Source organism: Cetorhinus maximus, chromosome 8 (assembly GCF_964194155.1).
Source record: "Cetorhinus maximus chromosome 8, sCetMax3.hap1.1, whole genome shotgun sequence".
Lineage (NCBI taxonomy): Eukaryota > Metazoa > Chordata > Chondrichthyes > Lamniformes > Cetorhinidae > Cetorhinus > Cetorhinus maximus.
In genome coordinates, this window is record NC_135886.1 from 68,966,646 (window position 1) to 68,993,977 (window position 27,332).

Consider the following 27,332-nt stretch of genomic DNA (forward strand, 5'->3'; position numbering starts at 1 on the left):
TTTCACAACTGTACATAAGCAACATGCACCTGGCGAGCTACACTTCGCTCGGGACTTCGAGGTTTGTTTACCTACATTTCTTCAGGCAGCACTCACAGTTATTAGCACCAAGCTTCACAGGCAGTACCACATAACTTTTAATGTGGCTCACGGGCAGGCCTCTATCTACCAGGCCAGCTGTAAGGCAGGGGTGGCTTTTCAACGGCTGCAGGGCTAGGGCTTGCTTGGGGAAGGGGAGAAGTGGCCTTGGGGGCGGGAAGATACTGCAGGGTGAGGACTGTACTGGGGAAGTGGGGTATCCCAGGGTGTGTGTGGGGCACATGTTGATCTATGCAAATGGCCTCAAAATGTGAGGGCTGAGGAGACAGTCTCCAGAGAAGATGAAGCCAAATAGTGATGTAAGAGTTTGTGTGAGAGAGTGAGTGGTGATGTCCCTTGAGCTGGCAGTGAGAGAGATGTCAGTGAATGTGTGATGGCCTTGTGAGTGTGTGAGTTTAGACTGATGAGATGGCCGCCTTGCCCTGGAGGCACGGATGAGATCATTCATCTGTTTTCTGTGCTGGATGGCCGACCTCTTGTGTGCAGCGTTGGCACTGACCATCTCTGCCACTACCTTCCAAGCCGGAGTGATGAGACTCTTGGGCCTCCTGTGGCCAGAGCGGGGATAGAGGACATTGCAGTGGGCCTCCACGGTGTCCAGAAGGCGTCCAAGGGATGCATCACTGAATCAGGGGGCTGCACGCATCTTGGTTTTTGGGGCCATGTCTTCACTGGTGCCCTCCTGGGTTGCAAGTATTGAGAAGTGTGTGGCAGCTGCAGTTTAAATATGGAGCCCTGTGTGAGAAAGCTGGGAGGTAACGGCAAGGCAGACAAATCAGAGGCCATCTGCCAGCGAATGGGCATGTTCCTGTGGCTGCATAATTAATGAGGCGGGAATGGGACAATATGGCACGAAAAGCCGCCATTGCGGCCGGCAGGTGAAACATCCTTTTTCCTGCCCGCTACTGCACTCAGTGCAAGCCTGGGACGATTCCGTCCAGCTGCAGCTTTGACGATGCAGAGAGAGAATCAATTTGTTGCGAGGAGTCCTCGGACAAGAGCTATAACCGGAGAGAAAAATAATAATAAATGTATCCGTGTCTTTGTCACTCATTCTTATACCCAGAGAAAGGACTTGTGGAATTTTCACACTGACGATTGGGGTCAGTGGGGGCCGGTTGGGGGGGTGGGTGGGGGGGGGTGGCGGTGGGGGGCTGGGCAGTGGGGAAGGGGGGTGTTAATCAGGGGGATCCAGGTTGAGACACGGTGCTGCAGACAGCCCAATATAATCCCATCGAGTTCAATCCCTCTACCACTTCCTGCGACTCAGTCTCCGTTCCTCCCTCCATGTTCCTGTTTCCCCACATCTTTCTTTAAATCCCCATCTCTCTGCATCCTTTGTATCTCGGCCTCTCTGAATTGTGACAAGTTTCCCTTTTTATCTCTTCCTACAACTCTCTCTGTACCTTTCTCTCTGAAACATTTTCACTCTGTTCTTTCCAATCTCCCCACCGTCCTCCCTCAGCTCCTCTATTTTTCTCTACATCTCACTTTGTCCCTCAGCCTCTCAGTATCTTTCTGTCTCTGCATGTCTCTCTCTCTCTCTCTCTCTGTGTAGAGAGATGTGTAAAGGGAGCACCCATTGCCAAGCACCCATCTTGCATCAGGACACTGAATCTAATTCCAGCCCAGTGCCATCTTTCCCTCTTGACGTCTCTGCTCCCTCACTGGGGGGGTGGAGTGGGGTCGGGATAGAGAGGCCTTTAAAATACAGGGCACTGCTCGGGGGAAGGGCAATTAGACAGAGAGAGGGAATTAGACATATGGGGGGAATTGGAGAGAGAGGGGAGGAAATTAGACAGGGGGAATTAGACACAGAGAGCTAATTAGAGAGAGATGGGGGAATTAGACATGGGGGGATTTGGAGAGAGAGGGGGAGAAATTAGAGAGTGGAATTAGACGCAGAGAGGGAATTGGAGAGAGGTGGGAATTAGACATGGGGGGAATTGGAGAGAGAGAGGGGGGGAAATTAGACAAGGGGAATTAGACACAGGGAATTAGAGTTAGAGAGGGGGATAATTAGAGAGAGAGAGGGGGTAATTAGAGAGAGGAGAATTAGACAGAGGGTAATTACAGACAGAGGGAGGATTAGAGAGAGAGGGGGGGATTGGAGATGGGGATTAGAGAGAGGTGGGGGGGATTAGAGAGAAATGGATGTTTAGAGAGAGGGGTAATTACAGAGAGAGAAGGGGAGATTGGAGAGAGATGGGGAATTGGAGAGAGAGAGAAAGGGGGAATTGGAGAGAGAGAGAGGGGGGGAATTGGAGAGAGAGGGGGATTTGGAGAGAGCGGGGGGATAATTGAAGAGAGAGGGGGGAATTGGAGAGAGAGGGGGGTTATTACAGAGAGAGGGGTAATTACAGAGATAGAGGAGGAATTAGAGAGGGAGGAATTAGACATGGGTAATTAGAGAGGGAGGGGGAATTAGAGAGAGTGGGGGTAATTACAGAGAAAGGGGGAATTGTGAGAGAGGAGGCAGAGGGGGAATTTGAGAGGGGGGCAATTAGAGGGGGAAAGGTTGGGAGGGGATTAGAGAGATGGGGTGGGAGTCAGACAGAGAGAGGGGGCAATTTTTCAATGTAACTACATAATGCCTACAACAGAGAAATAGGTCATATGGTCCAACAGGTCCTAGCAGGTGCTCCACAAGAGTTTTCTTCCCCCACCCTCTTCTTTTTCATATAATCCCTTCACCATATCCTTCTATTGTTTTCTGTCTCATGTGTTGATCTAGCTTCCCCATAATTAACCTATGCTGTCTCTCTCAACTATTCCTTGTAGTAGTGAGTTCCACATTCTAACCACTGTATGGGTGAAGAAGTTCTGTCTGAATTCCCAATTTAATATTTAATATCTTAAATTTGTGGCCCCTAGTTCTGATCTGCTGCTGCATGTGGAAGCAGCATCTCTACATCTACCCTATCAAACCCTATCATGATCTTAAAGACCTCTAACAGGTTAGTCTTTCCTAGAGAAAAGAATCCCAGCCTGTCCAATTTTTTCTGATGGGTATAACCTTACAGTTCTGGTACTATCTTATCAAATTTTTTTTTGTACCTTCTCCAGTGCCACTATTCTTTTTTACCATGGAGACCCAAACTTTTCACAATATTCTAAGTACAGTTTAACCGAGGTACTATACAAGTTTAATATAACCTCTTTGCTTTTTAATTCTATTGTTATGGAAATGAACCCCATGCTTATTCTGCTCTCTTAAAGGCATATTACGTGAATTACTACTTGTGTTATATGTATCTGTACCTTCTGATCCTTGTGCTCCTTTTGCTCCATTTAGACACTTATTATACAAAAGAGTTTGTGGCCTTATTCTTCATAATCACCTCATACTTACCTACATTGAAATTCATTTGCTAGTTACACACCGATTCTGCAAGTTTATTAATGTCACCTTGTACTTTATCGCAGTCTCCTCTGTATTAACTATACCTCACAATTTGTTGTTGCAAATTTTGAAATTGTACTTCCAATTCTGAATCCAAATCATTTTATGTTAATGGTGAACAACAATGGTCCCAGGACTAATCCTTATAGGAAACCATTTCCCACCTTTTTCTAGCCTGACTAACTACTTTTAACATCTGCTGTCTGTTTTCTGTTTGTAGCCTGCTTCAATCCATTCTGCTACTTGTCCCCTGACCCTGCATGTTCTGACCTTAGTAATGAATCTACTATGGGGAATTTTTTGTCAAAAGTTTTTTGAAAATCCAAACGTATTGGGCTGGATTTTTCCCCTGAGGTGGGACAAACCCATGTCCAGCAAGGGTAAAAGATGTGGGCAGGACCCGATTTTGGGAATTTTAAGGGCACAGCAAGCAGCAAACTTGATACCAGCATCTCCAGTGCAGGGGGTGTTAATTTCAAACCTCCTGAAATTTTCATGTTGAGGTGGGCAGGTTATAAAGCTTGCCTCCGTTCACTGGGACATTCGCACAGATCTGGAGATGAGTATTAGACACCCTAGCCCTCACCACCTCCATCTATCCCTCTGCCCCCTCCATACCCCCCATTCCGCCTCCGTATCTCCTATGCCCACTCACCCAGCATCTGCTATGGACAGAACTCATGGGGGAAACCTGTTCTGGAGTCGGGCGCCTTTTGACAGCTAAGTTTAAAAGGTGTCGCTTACTTCAAATGTCATAGTGTAATACTATATGATAAGCATGTTTTTAATGTTGTGATTGATGATAGGGCTTTGTTTAGATTGACAGTTTTATGAGCTCCTAAGAGGTTTTTTTTTGACAGCTTCACAAGCATCTCAAAGACTTCCTAATATTTTTATAGGGCTCATGAGTTCTGTCCATTATAGATACTGGGTGAATGGGCATGGGAGATATGGAGGGGGGATGGAATGTATGGAGGGGGCAGGGGGTTGGATGGGGGAAGTGAGGGCTAGGGTGCCTAACATTCATCTCCAGATCTGTGCCAATGTCCCAGTGAACAGAGGGGAGCTTTATAACATGCCTGTCTCAGCATCCCCTCACATCAAGCCTGCTTTGGGAGGCAGTGGCCCTGACTCCAACATGTCCCCGCCATGAAAATAGCATGGGTGGGCACTGTCAGGCAAGAAGTGTGATCCCTACCTCACGGGGGAAACTCCAGTCCATTATGTATATTGCGACCCATCTCATTATGTATATTGTTACCCTTGTCGATCCTTTGTGTTACTTCTTCAAAGAATTGAATAGATTAGTCAAGCATGACCTCGTATTCTGAAATTCACAGACTATCCTTTATTATATGTTTCTTGTTGGAGATAGTCATTGCCTGGATGTGTTGTGATGTAAATCCTACTTGCCACTTATCAGTTAGGTCTTGCCACATGCTGGCATGGACTGCATTATTATTTGAATAATTGTGAATGGAACTGAACATTGCAATCATCAGTGTCCAACACCACTTCTGAATTTATGATGGCAGGAATGTCATTGATGAAGCAACTGACAGTGGTTGGGCATAGGACTCCTGCAGTGATGTCCTGGGGCTGAGATCATTGGCCTCCAACAACGACAAATATTTCCCATTATGCTAGGTATGCCTTCAGCCATTGGGGAACTTGTACCTTATTTCCATTTTGCTTGGGTTCCGAGGTACCACAGGTTAGTCAAATACTGCATTGATGTCAAAGTCATTGATACCCTACGTTCACTTCTGGAATTCAGCTTATTTGTCCATGTTTGGCTCAAAACTGTGGCATTGTGATTGCTGCTATTGCAATCAGTTGACACACCAAGCACACTCCTCTCACTGCCTCCACGGTTAACAAAACAAAAATGCATGTAATTGGAGGTGAACTATTGGCTCGGATGGGGAATCTGTTAGAAGTTAGGAGACATTAAAGATAATGGGTATGTACTCAAATTAGCAGGATGTGAGTAGTGGTTTTTCCTGGGGATGTATTGGAGCCTGAGCGTTTCACTATATTTATAAATAACTAGGGAGAAGAATAGAGTGCTGTATGTCTAAGTTTACTGACAGCACTATGTTAGGTGGCAAAATAAATATTATAGAAAGGAGCAGAAATTTGCAAAGGAGTATTGATAGATTGAGTGGGCAAAACTGTGGCAGATGGAATTCAATGTAGGAAAGTAAACCTAAGAAAGATAGATGAGAGTATTTTCTAAATGGTAAGAAGCTGGGAACTGTGAGCAGAGAGAGCTAGTTATCCAAGTGTGAAGATCACTAAAAGCTGGTGGGGCAGAAGTAAAAATAATTAAACAGGCTAATAGAATTATCTCAGTGGGGCTTAAATACAAAAAAGGATGGAAGTCATGCTCCAGATACACAAAATGTGGTTAGAGCCATCTGGAGTGAGCACTGTACTCAGTTCTGGGGACTGTACCTGAGGAAGTGGGGTGTAGCACAGAATCACCAGAATTATATTGGGGCTGACTTTTGAGGACAGGTTGATTAGACAAGGCTTCTTTCCCCTAAACATAGAAGATAAAAGGGGGGAACTACTTGAGATATTTTTAAAAAATCATCAAATGAATTGATAGGGTAGACAAAAACTATTTCATCTGGTGGGGATGTCTAGAACAAGGGGCCATAATCATAAAAGTTTAGAGAAATTAGGGGCAGAATTTTCCCCGTCGGGGGTAAGTTCAGGAGTGGGCGCATGGAGGGGCGCGCCGCCATTTTATATGGGCGGGCCAATTAAGGAAGCGTTATGCGGGCGGGGTGGATTCCCTGAGCCGAGAGTGTGCTCTTTTGCGCATGCGCAAAACCTCCCTGAGGCTAAGTGCTGCCTTGGAGATCGGCTCCACAATAAAAATGTTAAAAACAGGAAAAAAAAATTCCCTGCCATGTCCCCTCATGTGACACTGTCACATGAGTTGGGACATGCCCATCACTTTTAAATACATTTTTATTAAATTTTTAAAAACCTAAATGAAACCTCATCCTGCCCGTGGATGAGGTTTCATGCTTTTTCCAATGCCCGCCAGGGCTCCCGGCCTGCCCGCCAACCTGAAGGTTGGACGGGCAGGTCCACTAATTACGTTAATTACTTGGTTAATGGCCTCAATAGGCCATTGACAGGTCAGCGGACGCACAGCTGATTCGGCTGAGCCCCCGCCGACCTGAAAATTGAAATGAGGCGGGGTGACGACAGGAGTTCTGCCCGACGTCATCCCACGTCATTTAACGCTCACCGACCGGGAAATCCTGGCCCAGGTGTGATGTCAGAAAGCACTTCATCACACAAATGAAAGTGGAAATCTGGAACTTTCAACCCACCCCAAAGGAAAAAAAAGCTGATGAGTGTGACATAGATTTTTGTTAGGCAAGGATATTGAGGGCTACAGACTAAGATGAATAAATACAGCTAACTAGCTGATCAGTTGTGATCTATATGAATAGTGGAACAGGCTCTATAAATCCTATGCCCGGTTGTGTGTCTGTTCATCAGTGTGATTGATGCTAACATTAGAATTCCCAGGTCTCACACTATGCATCATTGCTCTGTATTTGTAGTTGCTGTCTTATTGCCCTGTAGTTGTTGCCTAAATGTCCTGTGTCTGTTCTGAGCTCACAATATATCTTGCACTGTTTGTTTTTCAGTGCTCTCTTTGACTATGATAGAACCAAGGACAGTTGTCTGCCAAGTCAAGGGCTGAGTTTCCTGTATGGTGATATTTTACATGTCATTAATGCCTCTGATGATGAATGGTGGCAAGCACGACTTGTTACACCTCATGGCGAAAGTGAGCAGATTGGTGTCATACCCAGCAAGAAACGGTGAGTGAGAAACTCCTTGTACTGACACATCAGTGCATTGAATCATCCAGCAACTTGCTTACCTCTTCTGAAAGGCAGTTAAGCCTTTTGATGTCACAAACGTTAAAACCCCTGGCAAAAAATCTCATTCCCTAGCCACCAATTCCATCCAACTGCCTGATCCTATCTCGGGCTGAACCACATTGTTCACAACCTTAGCTTTTTATTTAATCCTAAAGTGAACTCCCAATCCCATATCCTCTCTGTCACAAAAGTCCTCATGCTTCCACCTCCATAACCTCACCATCTCTGCCCCTGTCTGGGTCTTTCTGCTGCTGAAATCCTCTTTCATGCTTTGGTTACCTCCAGGCTCGACTATTCCATTATTTGTCATGTCTCTCATTTTCCGCACTCCATAAACTTGAGCACATCCAAAACTCTGCTTTCCATCTTCTAACTTGCATGAGGTCCTGCTAACCTATTGTTCCTGTGCTCTCTGAGCTACTGTGGCTCCCATTACAGCAATGTTTTGAGTTTAAAATTCTCATCTTCATGTTCAAATTCCTGTTCAAATTCTTCCATGGTCTTCCATCTCTACCACCCTCCAGTCCTATAACCTTGAAAGAACTCTGCATTCCTCCAACTCTAACCTCTTGTGGATCCTCCACTCCCTTCACCCCACCATTGGTGACTAGTCTTGAGCTATCTAGGCCCTCAGCTCTATGATTCTGTTCCTAAATCTCTCCACCTTTACTCCTTTATGCCCCTCCTTAAAACGTACCTCTTTAACCAAACTTTTAGTCACACCCTCCTAATATCTCCCTCTTTTAGCTGTGTCAATTTTTGTCTGATTATGTGCTCCTGTGAAGTGTCTTGAGATGTTTTCCAATGAAAAAGTTGCTATATAAATGCAAGCTATTGTTCTTGGTTCAGAAGATAAATGGTTATTTTTATGAAGTTGGCATTTGAATTTTCCCTTTTTTCCAATTACTTAATTGAAAAAATATAGGTTTCTCCATCTTTCTAAACACTGATATTGCACTATTTGCATTATAATAGGCAGAATTTTAGTGTTAGCTGAAAGCAAATTTCCTTTTATGTACAAATTGTTTTATTTCAGTCCTTACCTGAAAATTCTGTAATGAACTACACTTTATAACAGAAAAAATTTCTCAATGGTGAGCCCAAGATATTGCAATTACTTTTGTGAAAGAAAGTAAATTTATATACAGCTATCACGATATGATGCCCTGCTGGAAGTGTTGTAATGTAAGAAACGCGGCAGCCAATGTGTGCAAAGCAAACTCCCACAAACAGCATTGTGATAATGGCCAGTTAATCTGTTTTTGTGATGTTGATTGAGGGATACATATTGGCCAGGACACTGTGATACCATTATTCAAGAATGAGTGCAAGGACAGTCCTAGCAACTACAGGCCAGTTAGTTGAACATTAGTGGTGGGTAAGGTTTTGGAATCCTTAATCAAGGAAAAAAATCACTTGGAGAGGTTTGAGTTAATTGAGGTGAGCTGGTACAGATTTTTAAAAGGCAGATCATGGTTGACTAACCTAATTGAATTTTTTGATGAAGTAACAGAAGGTTGATGAAGGGAATGCGGTGGATGTTGTCTATATGGATTTTAAGAAAATGTTTGACAAGGTTTCACATAACAGGCTGGTTACCGAGACTGAGGCTTATGGAATTGGAGTGCTAGTCTGCGATTGGATAAAAAATTGGCTTAAGGAGAAAGCAATGAGTGGTAATAGGTGGTCCTTTTTTGAAATGGAGCTTGGTAGACAGTGGTGTTCCCTAAGGGTTTGCTATTTATAAATGACTACGATCTTGGAATACAGAGTAAAATTATCCAAACTTGGGGGAATGGCAAACAGTGAGGATGATACAAATTGCCTGCAACAGGACATAGATAGGCTAGCAGAATAGGCAGATGAAATTTAATACAGAATTGTGAGGTGATGCGGTTTGGCGGGAGGGATGGGGAGAGGCAATATAGACTTAATGGCACAATTCCAAAGAGTGTGCATGAACAGAGGGACCTGCGGGTACATGTGCATCGATTTTTGAAGGTGGCAAGGCATATTGACAGTAGTTAGAAAAGTATATGGGATCTTGGGTTTCATAAATAGAGGCATTGAGTACAAAAGTAGGAAAATCTGAATGTATATAAAGGCCTGGTTAGGCCCCAACTACAGTGTTGCTTCCAGTTCTGGTCACCACACTTTAGGAAAGATGTGAAAGCCCTTGAGAGGATGAAGAGAGGGTTCTAGGGATGGTTGTTTTTATTAACAAAGTTAAGTTGGAAAGGCTGGGGTTGTTCTCCTTGGGGCAAAGGAAATTGAGGGGAGATTTGATTGAGGAGTACAAGATTATGATAGGCTTAGATAAGGTAGACAAGGAAAAAGTCGTCCCATTAACAGATTGTAAAAAGACTAGGGGAAGCAAATTTAAGATTTGAGGAAAAAGGTGAAGGGAAATGAGAGGAGGAACTTTTTTCCCCAGCAAATGGTAATGACCAGGAACTCGCTGCCACGAGGGTGGTGGATGCGGAAACAATCAACAATTTCGAAAGGAAATTGAATGGACATTTGAAGGAAATAAATTTGTAGGGCAATGGGGACCGAGTTGGGGTGTGGGACTAACTGGGTTGCTCATTGGGGAGATGTCCTGGACTCGATGGGCCGAATGGCCTCCTTTTGTATTGTAAATTTCACTATTACCCAAGGACACCAGGGATAACTTGCCTGCCCTTTTATGAAATCTTTTACACCCACTTGAACAGGCAGATGGGGCCTCGGTTTAGTGTCTCATCCAAAGATGGCACCTCCAACAGTGCAGCAGTCCCTCAGTACTGCAATGGAGTGTCAGCCTTGGTTTTTGTACTTGAGGCTTGGAATGAGACTTGAGTCCAGGGCCTTATGGCTCAGGTGAGAGTGCCATCAACTGAGCCATTACTGGCAGAGCCTCCCTGGTGACATGTGTAGGGTGTAAAATCTGGTGCACTGCCCTGTATACCAAATTGCCAGAGTCAAGATTTGTAGGGTAGCAAGGAAAAAGCACCTCAGGCAAGTATAATCGATTTTAAATAGGAAAATTATTCAACTTAAGTTCCACACTAAATTTCACAGCTTTGGCTGAGGCTCCATGACCAGTACACATCTCGTCATATAAAATAAACACAGTTCTGCTCAATTGGCATAACTGGTTTTGGCCTAATTATTAAAGCACAGCTATTGCAGTTTCAGGTAGTGTATAATGTATTTTTTATATGCTTATCTGCTTCTGCATTGAACTCTTTATGAATACTTTTTCCTCTGTGGATTTATACTTATGCATTATTGTTGTGGAACATTGTTAATTTTTAAAAAATTCATTCATGGAATGTGGGCTTCGCTGGCTGGGCCAGCATTTATTGCCCATCCCTAGTTGCCCTTGAGAAGTTGGTGGTGAGCTGCCTTCTTGAACCGCTGCTGTTCATGTGGTGTAGGTACACCCACAGTGCTGTTGGGAAGGGAGTTCCAGGATTTTGACCCAGCGACAGTGAAGGAACGGCACTATATTTCCAAGTCAGGATGGTAAGTGACTTGGAGGGGAACTTCCAGGTGGTGGTGTTCCCATCTATCTGCTGCCCATGTCCTTCTAGATGGTAGTAGTCGTGGGTTTGGAAGGTACTGTTGAAGGAGCCTTGGTGAATTCCTGCAGTGCATCTTGTAGATGGTACACACTGCTGCTGCTGTGCGTCGGTGGTAGAGGGAGTGAATGTTTGTGGATGTGGTGCCAATCAAGCGGGCTGCTTTGACCTGGATGGTATGAAGCTTCATGAGTGTTGTGGGAGCTGCACTCATCTAGGCAAGTGGGGAGTATTTTATCACACTCCTGACTTGTGCCTTGTAGGTGGTGGACAGGCTTTGGGGACTCAGGAGGTGGATTACTCATCGCAGGATTCCAAGCTTCTGACCTGCTCTTGTAGCCACCGTATTTATATGACTGGTCCAGTTCAGTTTCTGGTCAATGGTAACCCCAAGGATGTTGATAGTAGGGGATTTAATAATGGTAATGCCATTGAACATCAAGGGGTGACAGTTAGATTCTCTCTTGTTGGAGATGGTCATTGCCTGACGCTTGTGTGGCGTGAATGTTACTTGCCACTTGTCAGCCCAAGCCTGGATATTGTCCAGGTCTTGCTGCATTTGTACATGGGCTGCTTCAGTATCTGAGGAGTCGCTAATAGTGCTGAGCATCGTGCAATCATCAGCAAACATTCCCCACTTGACCCTATGATGGAAGGAAGGTCATTGATTGAGCAGCTGAAGATGGTTGGGCCTACGCTGAGGAACTCCTGCAGTGATGTCCTGGAGCTGAGATGGCTGACCTCCAGCAACCACAACCATCTTCCTTTGTGCTATGTATGACTCCAACCAGCGGAGACTTTCCCCCTGATTCCCATTGACTCCAGTTTTGCTTGGGCTCCTTGATGCCACACTCTGTCAAATGGTGGCCTTGATGTCAAGGGCAGTCACTCTCACCTCATCTCGGGAGTTTAACTCTTTTGTCCATGTTTGAACCAAGGCTGAAATGAGGTCGAGAGCTTAGTGGCCCTGGCGGAACCAAAACTGAGCATCAGCGTGCAGGTTATTGCTAGCTGTACTGGAACAGCTTGGCTAGGGGTGCAGTAAGGATCGCTTAGCCCTGTCTATCACTTGTTGCTCATGCTGGTTGGCATGCAAGTAGTTCTGTGTTATAGCTTCACTGGGTTGCCACCTCATTTTAAGGTATGCCTGGTGTTGCTCTTGGCATGCCCTCCTGCACTCTCTATTGAACCAGGGTTGATCCCCTGGCTTAATGGTAATGATAGAGTGGGGTGTCTGCTGGGCCATGAGGCTACAGATTGTGTTCGAGTACAATTCTGCTGCTGCTGATGGCCCACAGTGCCTCATGGATGCACAGACTTGAGTTGCTAAATCTGTTCAAAATCTATCCCATTTAGCATGGTGGTAGGGTAGCACGATGGAGGGTGTCCTCAGTGTGAAGGCAGGAATTCGTCTCCGCAATGACTGTATGGTGGTTACTCCTACCGATAGTCATGGACAGATGCATCTGTGGCAGGCAGGTTGATGAGGATGAGGTCATATATGTTTTTCCCTCTTGTTGGTTCCCCCACCACCTGCCGCAGACCCAATTGCTGATGAACTACAGGTTGCATCTAACAAAGTTGTGAGCATAGGAATCTCTTTGGCTGTTTCCATTGAGTTACGTTAATTGGATGAAGAACAGCTCACAAGCAGGAAAAATCTTAAAGTTTGTAGTATATTTACACTTATCAATATTGAAGCCCCTGTCTTTTTAGGCCATGAAATTTCTACAGAAGAGAGCTGTCTTTGCAGACACAGTGACAGAACTAAGCCAACTGCTGCAAATTGACTTAGCAACAACCTTAAGGGTCCTTCCATAGTTGTAAAAGTCACAACATTTGACTTTTATGCAACATTTTCTTTCCAGGCCACAACTGGAGACATTAATGAGATAAGCTAGTCTATGGTTTATACCTGTGTAGAGCAAATGACTGACAAACGTTTGCTAGGCAAGGAACTTCTAACATTCCTATTGGAAAGGAGACAATAATTGGAGAGGGCAGAGAACCTTTTAATTACCTGGCAAGTTTTCCAAAAGTATAGGGCATTTTAGATGAAACCCATAAAGTTAACGGACTCCATACGTTAACCCTAATGTACCTGTAAACAGGAAGGGGGACTACTCAGAATAGGACCCTACATGTTAATAAAAACAGAAAATGCTGGAAAAACTCCAACATTTAATAAGATCATGGCTGATCTGATAGTAACCTGAAAACTACATCCCACCTACCCCCGATAACCTATCGCCCCCTTGCTTACCAAGAATCTATCCACCTCTGCCTTAAAAATATTCAAAGACTCTGTTTCCACCATCTTTTCAGGAAGAGAGTTCCAAAGACTCGCGACCCTCTGAGTGCAAAAAATTCACCTCATCTCTGTTTTAAATGGACGACCCCTTATCTTTAAAGAGTGACCCCTAGTTCTAGATTTTTCTGCAAGAGGAAACATCCTCTCCACATCCACCCTATCAATATCCCTCAGGATCTTATATGTTTCAATCAAGTCGCCTGTTAACTCTTCTAAACTCTAGCAGATACAAGCCTAGCCTTTTCAACCCTTTCTCATAAGACAACCCACCCATTCCAGGTACTAGTCTGGTAAACCTTCTCTGAACTGCTTCCAACACATTTACATCTGTCCTTAAATAAGGTGACCAATACTGTACACAGTACCCAAATGTGGTCTCACTAGTGCTCTGTGCAACTGAAGCATAGCCTCCCTACTTTTGTATTCAATTCCCCTCGCAATAAATGATAACATTCTAATAGCTCTCCTAATTACTTGCTGTACTTGCATATTAGCCTTTTTGTGATTCATGCGCTAGGACATCCAGATCTCCCTGCACCTCAGAGCTCTGCAATCTCACCATTTAGGTAACATGCTTCTCTTTTATTCTTCCTGCCAAAATGGACAATATCACATATTCACTCATTATACTCCATTTATCAGATCATTGCCCACTCACTTAGCCTATCTATATCTTTTTGTAGTCTCCTTAAGTCCTCCTCACAACTTACTTTTGTACCTATCTTTGTGTCTTCAGCAAATATGGCAACCATCCCTTCAATCCCTTCATCCAAGTCATTTATTTAAATTGTAAACCGTTGAGGTCCCAGCACTGATCCTTGTGGCACACCACTCGTTACATTTATGCCTACTCTCTGCTTCCTGTTAGCCAGTCAATCATCTATCCATGCCAGTATGTTACCCCCTATACCATGGGCTTTTATTTTCTGCAATAACCTTTGATATGGCACTTTATCAAATTTATAAAATTATAAGCCTTTCCTTTGAACACTCGTGGTGCAACAGTCATGGAAAACGGTGTTTTGATATTTGGTGGGAGAGTACTGATATTAACTTTAAAGATTAATCTGCATTCAACCAACCTGAGAAAGCACCCCATCAAAAATTTTTACTCTGAAAATTAGGCCTCAAGGGTCAGCTTAGCTCAGTTAGTAATGGTGTCATCTGCATCACTAGATTGTGGATTCAAGCCTCATGCCAGAAATTAAGCACATAATCTAGGCTGAGGAAGATAGTGTCAAGGCTGACACTATAATGCAATATTAAGGTGTGCTATATTGTTGGAGATGAAATGTGAAAACTAAAGTACTGTCTGCCTATTGAGGTGGATCTTGAAGACCTTATGCCACTGTTAAATGAAAAGCATTGAATTTGTTTTTTGCAACCAACACAATCTAAAACTAATGAACTGCACATACCTTCATTGCTGATCTTTGGACCTAGCTATTGACGAAAGACTTCTGATTGTCACCAGATAGTCATTGGGCAGAATTGTCCAAGATTTGCACTAAGTGTGGTAGCGGGTGGGAAAAAGGACGTTTTACCTGCCGGCCGCATGGCAATTTTTCATACTGTATCATTCCAATCCTGCTTCGTTCATAATGCGTTCCTGGTAAATGTGCCGTTTCAATGGCAGGCGGGCTCTCATTTGCCCGCCACGCCATCACCCTCGCCGCTTCATCATGCAGGGCGCCATATTTAAAGTGCAGCCTTGTGAATACCTCTCAGTGCTTCCAGACAAGGACTGCTGCAAAGAAGACATGGCCCCGAAAGGTAAGAAGACTGCAGCCCCCTGGTTTAATGACGCATCCCTTGAGCGCCTTTTGGACATAGTGTAGGCTCACCGTGATGTCCTCTACTCTCGTTCTGGCCGCAGAAGGGGCAGCAACATCACTAATCCAGCATTGGAAGTGGTGGCAGTGGTAGTCAGCACCAACGCCCTATAAAAGAGGACAGCCACCCAGTGCCGAAAAAGATGAATGATGATCTCCGTTCCGCCAGGGTAAGTCACTCTTCACATCATACTCGAAACTTACACACTCACAAACCATCACGCATTCACAGGGATCTCACTCACTGCCAGCTCGAGGGACATCACCATTCACTCTCTCACACACACCTTCATTGTCCTCATCCCGTCCATGGCAACACTCACCAACCACACATGCCAGACATACTTATCATCTGGCCCGGCAGGCATCCTGCTTACACTCTCCATCTGTATTCATGCAGGACAAGCTAGCACACAACAGCAGGGAGAGGTTGCAGACTAGTGGAGGAACGTCTGAAATCAAGGTCCTCACAGACTTTGAAAATAGAGCCACCCAGACCATTCCTGTGCTGACGGTGATGTCAGCGGTGCTCTATCAAGTGAGGATCCAGCAGTGCAACATCCACCAGGCAACCAGGCTGTCAATGATGTCTCTTGTTCCGCAGTCCCCTGCCATGCAGTAATTATCTCTCCTTGCCTTCATAGGCACACCTGGGAAAGAGCAGACGGAGTCCATCACCCAAGGCTAACAGTCAAGCCCCGAAGAAACCTCTAAAGAGGAATCCGAAGGCAACTTTATTGAAGACCCGTCACAGTGCTCATTCACACCCTCCATCAGTGCAGAGACACACATGGGTGGGACTTAGTTTTGGAGTAGCCTTGGGATCACAATCAGGTTAGCACAGAGCACTGTCTGATCCATAGCAGACGTCATCAGGGACTTCCCAGGTCTCTGGCACTCAGAGGACTGCCCGTGACCAGAAATCTGCTGAGTCCGAGTCAGATGATGAGCCTCTGGACTTGGTCATGTCTCAGTTGCTGGAGCTGCAAAGGCAAGCTCGGGAGCATCAGGAAGGGATGTCCACTGCACTCCTCAGATTGCAAGGCACGATGGAGGAATCCGTCCGTCAGGCTGAGGTGGTAGCGCCAGCATACCAACGCACCGAGGTCAACACTGGTAGGATGGTGGCTGCTGGACCTTGGTCTAGGGCATCAGTCCTGCACTGCTGCGTGTGCTGAACTCCATCGCTGATGTCATTTTTAGCCTCCAACAGTGTGTACACGAGAGGAGTGTGGGGCAGCTCGATCTCATGCCAGCTAACCTTTCTCCTCAAGGAGTCAGCCAGGGGCCCTGGTGGATCCATAGGGAGGAGCATCACTAGGTGCAGACCCCGGGACCTCCACCCAGGTCACTCCAGGAGTGTCCAGCCCATTTACACCCACTCTCCCTGTGACACCAGCAGCTCCAGCTCCGCAGGCTGAGGAGGGTGCCACTGCCACACAGCAGGACCTTGAAAGCAGGCTGGGCCCCTGCACTTTTCAGCCCTCCAGGAGACCCCCGCCAAGGTCATCACAGACAGGGCGTTTCAGTCAGCAGGCTGCCTCCACCTCTGCTGTGGATGTCTGGGGAGTACCAAAACGTAGCGGCAGGGTTAGGAAGGTTAAGAAGATGTAGTTACACAGCCTGGGCACGGGTGTTAATCACTTGTACATAATATTCACTTTTGTAAATAAACCTCCAAGAATGTGTATCTGCCTATGGTTCCTTGTTCTGATGAGCAGTGTTTGTGTCACTCGGATATGAAACCTTGGTTCCTGCACAAGATACAAGCAGATGTCTCAGTCCAGGGCCTCTTCCCCTTTCAGACCACAGTGATGGTCCAGCTTCACACTCATTGGACACATTACTGATATCTACATCTTGATGATGCTTGTCATTGCTGCCAGAATGTCGTGGGATGGCATCACAAAGTTCCGTCATTTGCTTTGTGTGCTCTCAGCACCTTTAAGGTGGGGCTGGCCCCCATCTCATCAGCATCTGTGACCAATGACGCTGTGCTCCTGAAGGGGTCAGGTGCTGAAGGCTGACAAAGGATCAGGTGTATTTAAAATTTCACAGCTACGTCTCCATGATGTGACCCTGATCACAGAGTGCAAGAGAGCTGCCCTCAGCCGATCAGGAGTCAGACATTCACAGAGGCGATGTGAAGATCTATGAAGTGTCCTCGCTGCATGCTATCATCATCCTCCTGGAATTGAGCGACTATTAGGGCCTCCACTGCATCTTCATGACAGGAACCTTATTACAGAGGGAATGTGCGCTGCCACCAGCCAAACTGGAGTCAAACATTCACAAATGCAATGTGAGGATTTATAGTGTTTCCTCACCGTATGTTGTCACTATCCTCCACAAATCTAGCAACTTTGAGGGTCTCCCGAGTGCACCTGCCTCGTGTGGCCAGTGTGATGGCCTCTCATTGCCATCATTGTTGCCTTCGAAGACCTACTCACCCTCATCCCCATCAACATCCTCAAAATCAGAGGAGACCACCAGCTCTTCCATTTCCTCCTCAGCCAGCTCCTCTCCCCATTGCAATGCCAGGTTGTAAGGGCTGTAGCAGGCAATGACGATGTTGTGTGACACCCTCTGTGGACTATATTGCAGGGCTCCACCAGACAGGTCCAGGCACCGGAACCTCCTTTTCAGCATCCTGATGGTTTGCCACCAAGGTGTGAGTTGCGGCATGAGCCTCATTATACTTTAGCTCTGCTGCCGCCTGAGGCCGCTGCAGAGTGTTATCAGCCACATCCTCTGTGGGTAACCCTTGTCCCCGAGGAGCCAACCCTTCAGCCTCTATTGACCTTGGAAGGCATCAGGGATCGGAGACCGACAGAATGTTCACCAGCTAAACATTCAGCGACTGGAAGCCCTTGCGGTTGACATAGTTGACCACTTGTTGCGACGGAGATCTGTGTGCCACATGAGTGCAGTCAATGGCACCCTGCACCTGTGGGAAACCTGAGATCTGGGCAAATCCTGGTGCTCTTGCACCTTGGCTTTCCTGGTCCCAGGTGAAATGCACAAAGTTGTGTGCCTTCACGAAGATGGTATCCATGTCCTCATGGATGCATTTGTGGGTGGAGACTTGCGATATCCCACAGAAGTCACCTGTGGAGCCCTGTAAGGAGCCACTGATGTAAAAATTGAGTGCTGCGGTCACTTTCACAGCCACAGGCAGTGGATGCCTGCCATGGCTCCTATGGTGCCAAATCCTGCAGCAGCTGGCAGATGTGACCGACCAGTTCCCTGGACACGCGCAGTCTTTGGCAACACTGGTTCTCGGTCATTCGCACGAATGAAAGGCGGCGTCTGTAGACTCTGGGTCTAGCTAGGCGCCGAATAGCGACGGCGCGCTGTGGCTTTTCAGCGCCGTGCAAAGGTACCCCAGCCATCCCTACTTCCCAAGAGTGTTGCTTCTCCCTCTGGGCAGCCAGGGGCCTCTGCTGCTCTCTTCTCCTTTGCCTCTGCTCTCTGTACACCATGAAGCATACAGCTAGGTCACCAGGCTCGATGCTCCTGATGTACTCCTCCTGGAGGATGAAAGAGGGAGATGCTTAGGTTAGCATGGGTGTTCTAAGAATCTCCCTTGGTTAGGTCTGAAGGCCCCTTAATGCATCGCGGAGAGTGCTGATCACCACTTGGATGGCCAGAGTTTAGTGCGTGGCATGGCTGCCTGAGACCCACCACCTCCACCTGACCGATTGGCGACAACTTCGCCCATGTAGTGCATGCTGTGCTCTCAGCTCAGGCACAGGCACTCTCCTAACCTGCACTGCAAGGCTGCGCTGTTAGTTTTAACCATGGGGGAGGCTGGTCCAAACCTGAATAATAACATTGCAAAGGGTTGTGAATGCCTCCACCAGTGACTGCTCCATGACCAGCTTTAGTAAGGAGATTGTATAATGTGCCCAGTCGTCCAACTGTTCTGTAGTCCACTGAAATGCTCATTAGTTTGCAGTCTGTTCCCGAGGGGTGGCAGCAGTGTGTACCATCTTGTGTACCACAAGATGCACTGCACAAACTCACCAAGGCTCCTTAGGCAGCAACTTCCGAACCCACGACTGCTGCCATTTAGAAGGACAAGGGCAGCAGATAGATGGGAACAGCGCCACCTGGAAGTTCCCCTCCAAGCCACTCACCATCCTGACTTGGAAATATTTTGCTGTTCCTTTACTGTTGTTAGGTCAAAATCCTGGAAGTTCCTCCCTAACAGCACTGTGGGTGTACCTACACCAGAGGGACTGCAATGGTTCGAGAAGGCAACTCACCACCACCTTCTCAAGGGCAATTAGGGATGGACAATAAATGCTGGCCTAGCCAGCGACGCCCACATTCCGTAAATGAATAATAAAAAAAAATGTGAGGAGCTTGGAAATATTTCCGAAATGTGTGGTAATTTTTTTTTCTGACATCACTTTTCTAGTTAGATTGTTGTAGGCTTATGCTTTAAGTTCCTGTGTTCCTCATTTTCCTGGGACAGGATTTTCAGGCCGTTGGGCAGGCCCATGAGCGGTGGGAAACGGTCCACCGTGCGCGATCGGTCCCCGAGTGCGATTTCACGCTGGCTGGCCAATTAACCACCAGCCAGCCTGAAAGGCGCGCTTAAAAGTTCAGCGCTGCTAGGGTGGGGACAGGAGCGGGGAGGGGGGCGAGTGCTAAAGTCAGTGCAGGCGCAAGGGAGCACACAATGAAAGCTCCCTGAAGGCAGAGAGCTGCCTCAGGGAGCTGAAGCATTTTAAACCAATGAATAAAGTTTTTAAAATTCTGGTAAAAATTTCCACACAGCGGACTCACTCACCTTATCACGTAGATTTGAAAAATTCTTACCCAAAAATTTTTATTGTTGTTTTATTTAATTACAGAAACCTCATCCCACCTGTGGATGAGGTTCCCTCAAAAAATCCAAAGGCTGCCTGGCTGATTCGCCCGTCCTCCAACCGTGATGTTGGACGGGCAGCAAAAAAATACAGATTAATTCATTGATTAATGGCCTTAATAGGCCTCTTAATTGTCGGCGGGTGCGCTGCCGACTCTAGCACGCGCCCGCCGACTGAAACATCGCACGAGTGTGCAATGACGTTGGGACGCTCACCTAATGTCATCGCACGCTATTTCATGCTCAAGCATGTTGGTTGTGCACCGCAAGCCAAGTGGAAAATCCTGCCCTTTATCTCTATCTTCCTTTCTTATTTCAACTTATACTTTTCAGGTCTTAATTATTTGTTGCCATTTTATACTATTTTGTGTGAGCTTTAGGAAGGACAGAGTAGTGGGAGTGCTTTATGTTTATTAAGAAAAGTTAAGTGTTACCTTACTGAGTGGGAAGGCTATCAGTTAGTTTCCTTCTATGCTAAGTTACGCTACACATACATCTCATTCCTGGGATCTAACTATTGACAAGATGGTTATCATATTTGTCTACATGACAGTAGTTGGTGCAGTAGCATCAGCACTCCAACTACTGTCATGTAGACAAATATGCTAACCATTTTGTCAAGCGTTAGGTCCCAGGAATGAGATGTATGTCTAGTTTATTAGGTATAGCTGGTGTTGGTTGCAGAAAATGAACTCCGTGCTCCTCATTTAATGGTGGTATGAGATCCTTAACATCCACCTGAACAGGCAGACAGCATCATAGTTTAATATTTCATCTCCAACAATGTAGCACGATCTTAATACTGCACTGTTGTGTCAGCCTAGATAATTCTTCCCGAGATTACATGCTTAATTTCTTGCATGAGGCTTGAATCCAAATGTAATGATGTAGATAACTGCATTACTAACTGTGCTAAATTGACTCTTGAGGCCAGTGGTAGAAGTTACAAACAATGTCATGAGGCGGTGGGGGGGCGGGGGGGTTTAATTGCAAATTCTTAGATGTGATTTTGGGCTGCCTTAAAAGGGCTGCCATTGCAGCAAACCACATTACAAAGTGGGATATTGCTTTCCTTTTCGGTTCAATCTCTTGTTAGGCAGGATAGAATGGTATGTAATGGCAGGAGTACTAAATGGGCAAATATCACATGTTGCAAAGACTACCCACTCTGCTTGTATATCTTTCTGTACAGTCTCAAAATACTGTATACGGAGTGGCCCTTGGCTTAAGGGATCATGTCCAGTCAGATTCTAGTTACTGGTTTATAACATTTTTTATTGTGTTTTAATTTTTCAGAGTTGAGAAGAAAGAGCGGGCAAGATTAAAAACTGTAAAATTCCATGCCAGGCCTGGAGTCATTGAAATGAAAGGGGTAAGTTTGGAAAAGAAACTGCTGGGAAATAACTAACAATAGCAAGATTGTTGAACCTCATCTCTTCCTCTGTGGTCCTCTTCTCCCTACTCATAGCCTGCAAGATTGCGAGCTCATCATCCACTCTTCTCCTGTCACCATTACTGTTATTCTGTTTGGTGCAGTAGCATCAAACAGTGACCAGAGGCTATTGATTGTGATCAGGGTGCCAGGAGAGAGAGATCCTATATGATCTTGAAAACTCTACTTATTTTATCTTAAATTTTATACGTAAGAAGGGATCTTAATGTGACATATTGAATATTACAGGATGCAATGAGTAGAAGTTAAAGTAGTAACAGGTGCGGTTAAAAGAGCCTCTCACTGTTGGGTGACCTAGCGTCTAAACCCACCCCCCCCCACCCCCCCCGGTCAGTGACGCTGCATTGAGCATGGCATCAACTAGCCCTGTCCAGTTTGAGAACCTGTACTGCTCTGTTCCACCATAATAAAGATATAAAAGCCTTAATTTTCCGTTTTAGTGGAGTAACTGTACCTGAGTGTATCTTGCATGTGTTGAGTTATCCCGATCACAGAAGCTCACAGTGCAGAAGAGGCCCTTCGGCCCACTGAGTCTACGCTGACAAGTGAGAAACACCTGACCTACCTACCTACCTAATCCCATTTACCAGCACTTGGCCCATAGCCTTGAATGTTATGACGTACCAAGTGCTCATCCAGGTACTTTTTAAAGGATGTGAGGCAACCTGCCTCCACCACCCTCCCAGGCAGTGCATTCCAGACCGTCACCACCCTCTGGGTAAAAAAGTTTTTCCTCCTGCTCACCTTGAACTTATGTCCCCTTGTGACTGACCCTTCAACTAAGGGGAACAGCTGCTCCCTATCCACCCTGCCCATGCCCCTCATAATCTTGTACACCTTGATCAGGTCACGCCTCAGTCTGCTCCAATGAAAACAACCCAAGTCTATCCAACCTCTCTTCATAACTTAAATATTTCATCCCAGGTAACATCCTGGTGAATCTCCTCTGCACCCCCTCCAGTGCAATCACATCCTCCCTATAATGTGGCGACCAGAACTGCACACAGTACTCCAGCTTTGGCCTCACCAAGGTTCTATACAACTCCAACATGATCTCCCTACTTTTGTAATCTATGCCTCAATTGACAAAGGCAAGTGTCCCGATGCTACTGACAATTCCCCAAGTTGGATTCAATACACGGGTTGCTGTATCATTCTGTAGCAGTTTACCTCCATTACAAGATTGAACTGGTTAGGTATCTGTTAATAAACCTGAGACCTGATACTTCCTTGAACCCAGACAAGTAACTAAACAACGTGCAGTCACTGAAATTGAAAATACGGGTGTGAAAAAAGAAAATGTGCTGTTTCAATATATTGGTGTTGAGCTGTTCAGGCCAATGATACAAGAAATCTTGAGTGCTGTATCAGTGAAATGGATGATTATAACTGTTGGTGCTCACATTTATTCACATTCACACAGTCACTTTCTCTCTCATGCAAATCCACTCACGAAAATTTTTGTCTGACACAATCACTTATTCGTCCGTACTCTTCTATTCACCCACTGAGCTTCACACTCGTGCACAGATTTTAAGGGTTGGATTTTTAATTAGGGGTCGGGAAATGGTGGGGGCTAGTTCCAAGTCCTAACAGGGCAAGGAATATTTTAGGCACACCCAATACAATCTTCAATGTTCCAGCCAAATATAGGCCAGGGAGCTGGCTTGCTGTCCAATTAGGACGGCAGGTGGATTCCTGATGCTGAAGGCCCAATGGTAGGTCCTCCAGCACTCTGAGAACAGCAGCCCCACTGGCCAAGGGAGGAGCTGCCAATGTGAACATGGGCAAATGGAGGTAAGTAATTTTTATTTTTTTAAAAGCTACAGCTATCTGACTTTGATCCTGGCAAGGCAACCCCTCCGGTGGATATCGAAGTGGCAGCTAGTGGTTGCAGCTGTGACCTGGCAGTCATTCTGGATCCAAATATGCACCCTCACATGATTTATTGCTTGCCCTACCCAACCCTCACCCCACTGACTCTTTGGGTGGTGGGGTGGGAAAACCCACCATCCGAAAAATCCTGCCCCATGTATGTAACCATTTTATTGCAAGTGGCCACACCCATTTTTAATCTTAAACAGCTATCCTTTATTCTCCATACTAACATGATTTTGCCATCCTCCACCTTATCATGCTCTGCAAGGTACCAGCATTTTAAATGGTATTCATATGCTGTGCTTGAAATACTGTATCCAGAAAACCCAGTTCCTGGCAGTTCTGGCATGCACGGATTGCAAAATTAGTCCTGTGTAATGTTTCAGTCCTCATTTCTCAGGTCCGTATGTATAGCTAGCAAGGAACAGCTGTGTGTATATACAGAGCAGGCTGCTAATAGGGTGGCAGCAACTGCATTAATTCTAAACCTGTATGTGTGGTTTAGCAAACCTAGGTTATTGTGACTGTTTTCAAAAGAATAGGTTGGGTTTTCACTCAGGAAGTGGTGTAAAGGCAGTCACTGCATTTACTGACAGATGTACTGTCTCCCAGCCTCAAAACCTTACATTTAAAATTTTATATCCTCATATATTTATGTCCTTTATGATCTTGACTCAATCTGTCTTTGTAACCTCTTCCAGCCCTAGAATTTCACCCCACTTCCCTCACCCCCGCATCCTTCCAGAAATCTCTATACCCTCAGTTCTGGCCTCTTGTGCATCCTGCCTCCTATTGCTCCACTGGTGGCCAGGGGTCAGCTGACTTAGTTCCACTCTTAGTAATTCCTCTCTAAATGCCTGTTCCCCTCCTCCTTTTGGGCTTTGCTTAAAACCTATCTGTTTAACCAAGTTTTTTTGATCAACCCTTTTTTATTTTAGCACCCATTTTGTCTGATGAAGCCTATGAAATGCCTTGGAATGTTTTTCTACATTTAGAGGCGGTACATAAATGCAAGTTGTTGATAATAGTGGTAGGGTCACTCTAATCTGTATAATACTTATTGCAAATAAGAAAGTTCATTTAAAAGAGCAGAATTACAATCCCAATACTATTGTTGCCTTCGCATTCCCATCCATCTGATACCAGATCATGTCATTTAATGTTCATGATTTTCAATTTTGTTTATCATTTGGTATATCGGAATGTTCTGATTTTAAAATGTAAAGATTTTGTTTCACTCCAGACCAGCTCAACATAACGTTCTCACTGGAAGAGCAAAGGAAAGTAGGCCCCACCAAAGTGGATTTCTTGTTTATCTCAGGTCTGAGGAGTAGGGGGAGAAATTCTAGGGCTAGAAGAGGTTACAGAGATGGATTTGGTCAAGACCATAAAAGGAGGGGTGAGAAGTGGTTTGGTACTTCATGAGCTGCCAGTACTCTCTGTGACATATATTGTTCAGTAGAGTTTAGTTTTAATGGGAGGATGTACACGTAAGGGGTTGTTGGTTGGGTATCAGGGTGGATGGATCCAGGGAATGTTAGTACTGTTGGGAGACAGAGGGGTGGAGGGGGTCGGGGGGGGGGGGGGGGGGGTGCACTCCTTAGATGTTGGTATGGCTCTATTCCTCAGGGGTATTGATAGTATCTGGGGGGTGTTGGGGGTGGGTGCTGGTTAGGATCGTAGTTCTCAGATCATATTAGTGCTATCTAGGGGAATTAACTTTTCAGGTAAAGGGAGTGAGCTCCTCAGTTGCATTAGTATTATCTGGGCAGGGTGTACTTCTTCAGGGTATACCACTGGGGTTGGGAGAAACGACTGAGACATCTCATGCTCTTCGAGACCTGGTAATTCATAGTTAACATTACTACTTGGGATGTACATTGGATTTCCTAAAGTTTCCTGCTTGTTAGGTTCCAGCATTCCAAACCCAGTTGTACTCTTGTTACTGCAGTATTTAATGAAGGGAGGAGAAAAAGACTGAATAACCTCCTCTGTCTTCCAAGGCTGAAGTTTCTATTGTAGTTTTAGTGGGAGTTGGAGAATGTGATTCAGGCTAAGCAGAAAGGGAAAGATTGAAATTAACCTTCACAGTGATTCAGTTAAATGTGTTCGGAAGTACCAGCACATCCAATACAATGTTACCTCAATGGCTAAAATGCATGGTTGGTCTGGGTTCATTTCATTTGTTACTTTTTTCCTATAATGTTATCATTTCAAACATTTCCCTTTAAATTTTGTAAACCTGGTGATGCAATGACTGTAAAATCAAAGGTGAAAATGTATCCGTCAGTAGATGTCAACTTCAAATATCAGCTTTAATTAGTTAACATTACATGTGAGGGAAGTCTCTAAATTGAGTTAGTGCTGTCCCAGTTGGGGATCTTTGCACAAACGCAGTGAAGGATAGGCTCAATGCAATAAATTTTAACACATTTGTAAAGAACTTGACCTCTGCCCACTCTTCTTTGGGATGTGAATGTTAACGGGTGAATATCTACTTCTTGGTATCGTGATTTCCTTGTCAATTCACCAGATCCATATAAATATTATATCTGTCACTATGAAGGCTATATTATTGGGGTAATTTTAATTCTGCACTGGTGACAGGCAAGTTGCCTACTATAAGCGCATTTAGGCATACGTGGCAATTTGAACGTGTGCAATGCTAATTTTCTGACTAGATGTGTATTGGAATTTCTGATATGTGCTACCAGTTGGTAACACTATCTGCTACCAGTGTGAACTCTTAAAATTACCCATAAATCCTGCTCTTCATAGACAAATAAGCATCTAAGTCACTATCAGGATGTAGATATTCATTACACAATCCCTGAATTGTTGATTAGTTCAAATGTCCCAAGAAATAAATAGATACATGAAAGGCTATAGTTTCAGTGCAGTCCAAGCTTTCAATATAAAATACAGGAGCTACTCACTGCCCCAGTGTTGGTGGGAGCCTAAAATGTCAACAGGTAACAGGGAATACTAGTTTAATTAAACTTGGCTGGCTGATTGTGTCACACTGAAGAATTTGGCTATTTAAAGGAGATGCCCCACACAGTATATAAGTCAAAATACCTTATTTATCTGGTTTTGCTCACCATGTCACTGCTGATCCACATTTACAATGTGTTTTGCATGAATTGAAACATCCATTCGTCCTCCTATACCCTCCATCCATCCTCTTCTCCTTCACAGTCATCCAGGGCCAAGCGTAAAAAGAGCATCCTCTTGTCTCGAAAGTTTACCTTCTACAAGAGCAAAGAGAATATTGTACAGGAGCACACAGGTGATCATGACCGTAAGTAACTGTAGGCTTACATGAAGTTTGGTCAGAGGGAACAACATTCTTTAAACACTAACTCATTGTGGTGCAGACACTAATATGCTTGCACTATGGTTCCAATATTCAAAACACCTTTCCATGGACTGTACAAAATGGGGCCTCAGCAGTTCCAGACTGTCATATACAGCAAAATTATGTAAATTTTGCTGTATATGACAGTGAACAGAGTGAGAGTTGATAATAGTGTCAATGTTCACAGAATTAACAGTTTTAGGCTATAATTCTTCAAACAATGTTGCCAGAATTTATCAGTATGTGTGCAAAATCATATCTGTCCAATCTGAATTGGCAGTAAATATATTGAATGCAATTTCAGTTTAATAGCCTTACAATTCTGGTTGAATATTCCATGGTCTCAATGTTGTGGAGCAGTTAAAATCACTGGAATCCACGTCACCAGCTGCAGTGGCCCCAATAGCCGCTTCTATTCTGCTCTATCACTGTGCAGGAGTCCAGCTGCTAATTCACTGCTTTCCTCTGTTTCTATATCTCCTTTTGTTTCTGTGTTATTTCTAATTTTTTGCTGTCCGGTGATTGGATCCAGGAGTTCCCTGGATTGAATGATGACTATTACGGGATGAAGAACCTGAGTAAGTGAGAGACCGACATTTGTGAATGTAAAAATCACAGACATCCGCATTTGAACATCTGTTC

The 27,332-nt window shown here is 45.1% G+C and overlaps 1 protein-coding gene across 13 annotated transcripts in view; it reads left to right on the plus strand.

Annotated features, from left to right (window-relative positions):
- Positions 1-27,332, plus strand: part of dlg3 (discs, large homolog 3 (Drosophila)) — a 693,738-nt gene that overhangs the window by 614,543 nt on the left and 51,863 nt on the right. For 10 of the 13 annotated variants that reach the window (XM_078547010.1, XM_078546999.1, XM_078546997.1 and 7 more), the window contains 3 exons: positions 7,180-7,356; positions 21,298-21,373; positions 26,531-26,633. In XM_078547010.1, the coding sequence (XP_078403136.1) occupies positions 7,180-7,356; positions 21,298-21,373; positions 26,531-26,633 (356 nt within the window). The remainder of the gene's footprint in view (positions 1-7,179; positions 7,357-21,297; positions 21,374-26,530; positions 26,634-27,332) is intronic. The other 3 variants (XM_078546998.1, XM_078547001.1, XM_078547000.1) reach the window with 2 other exon arrangements.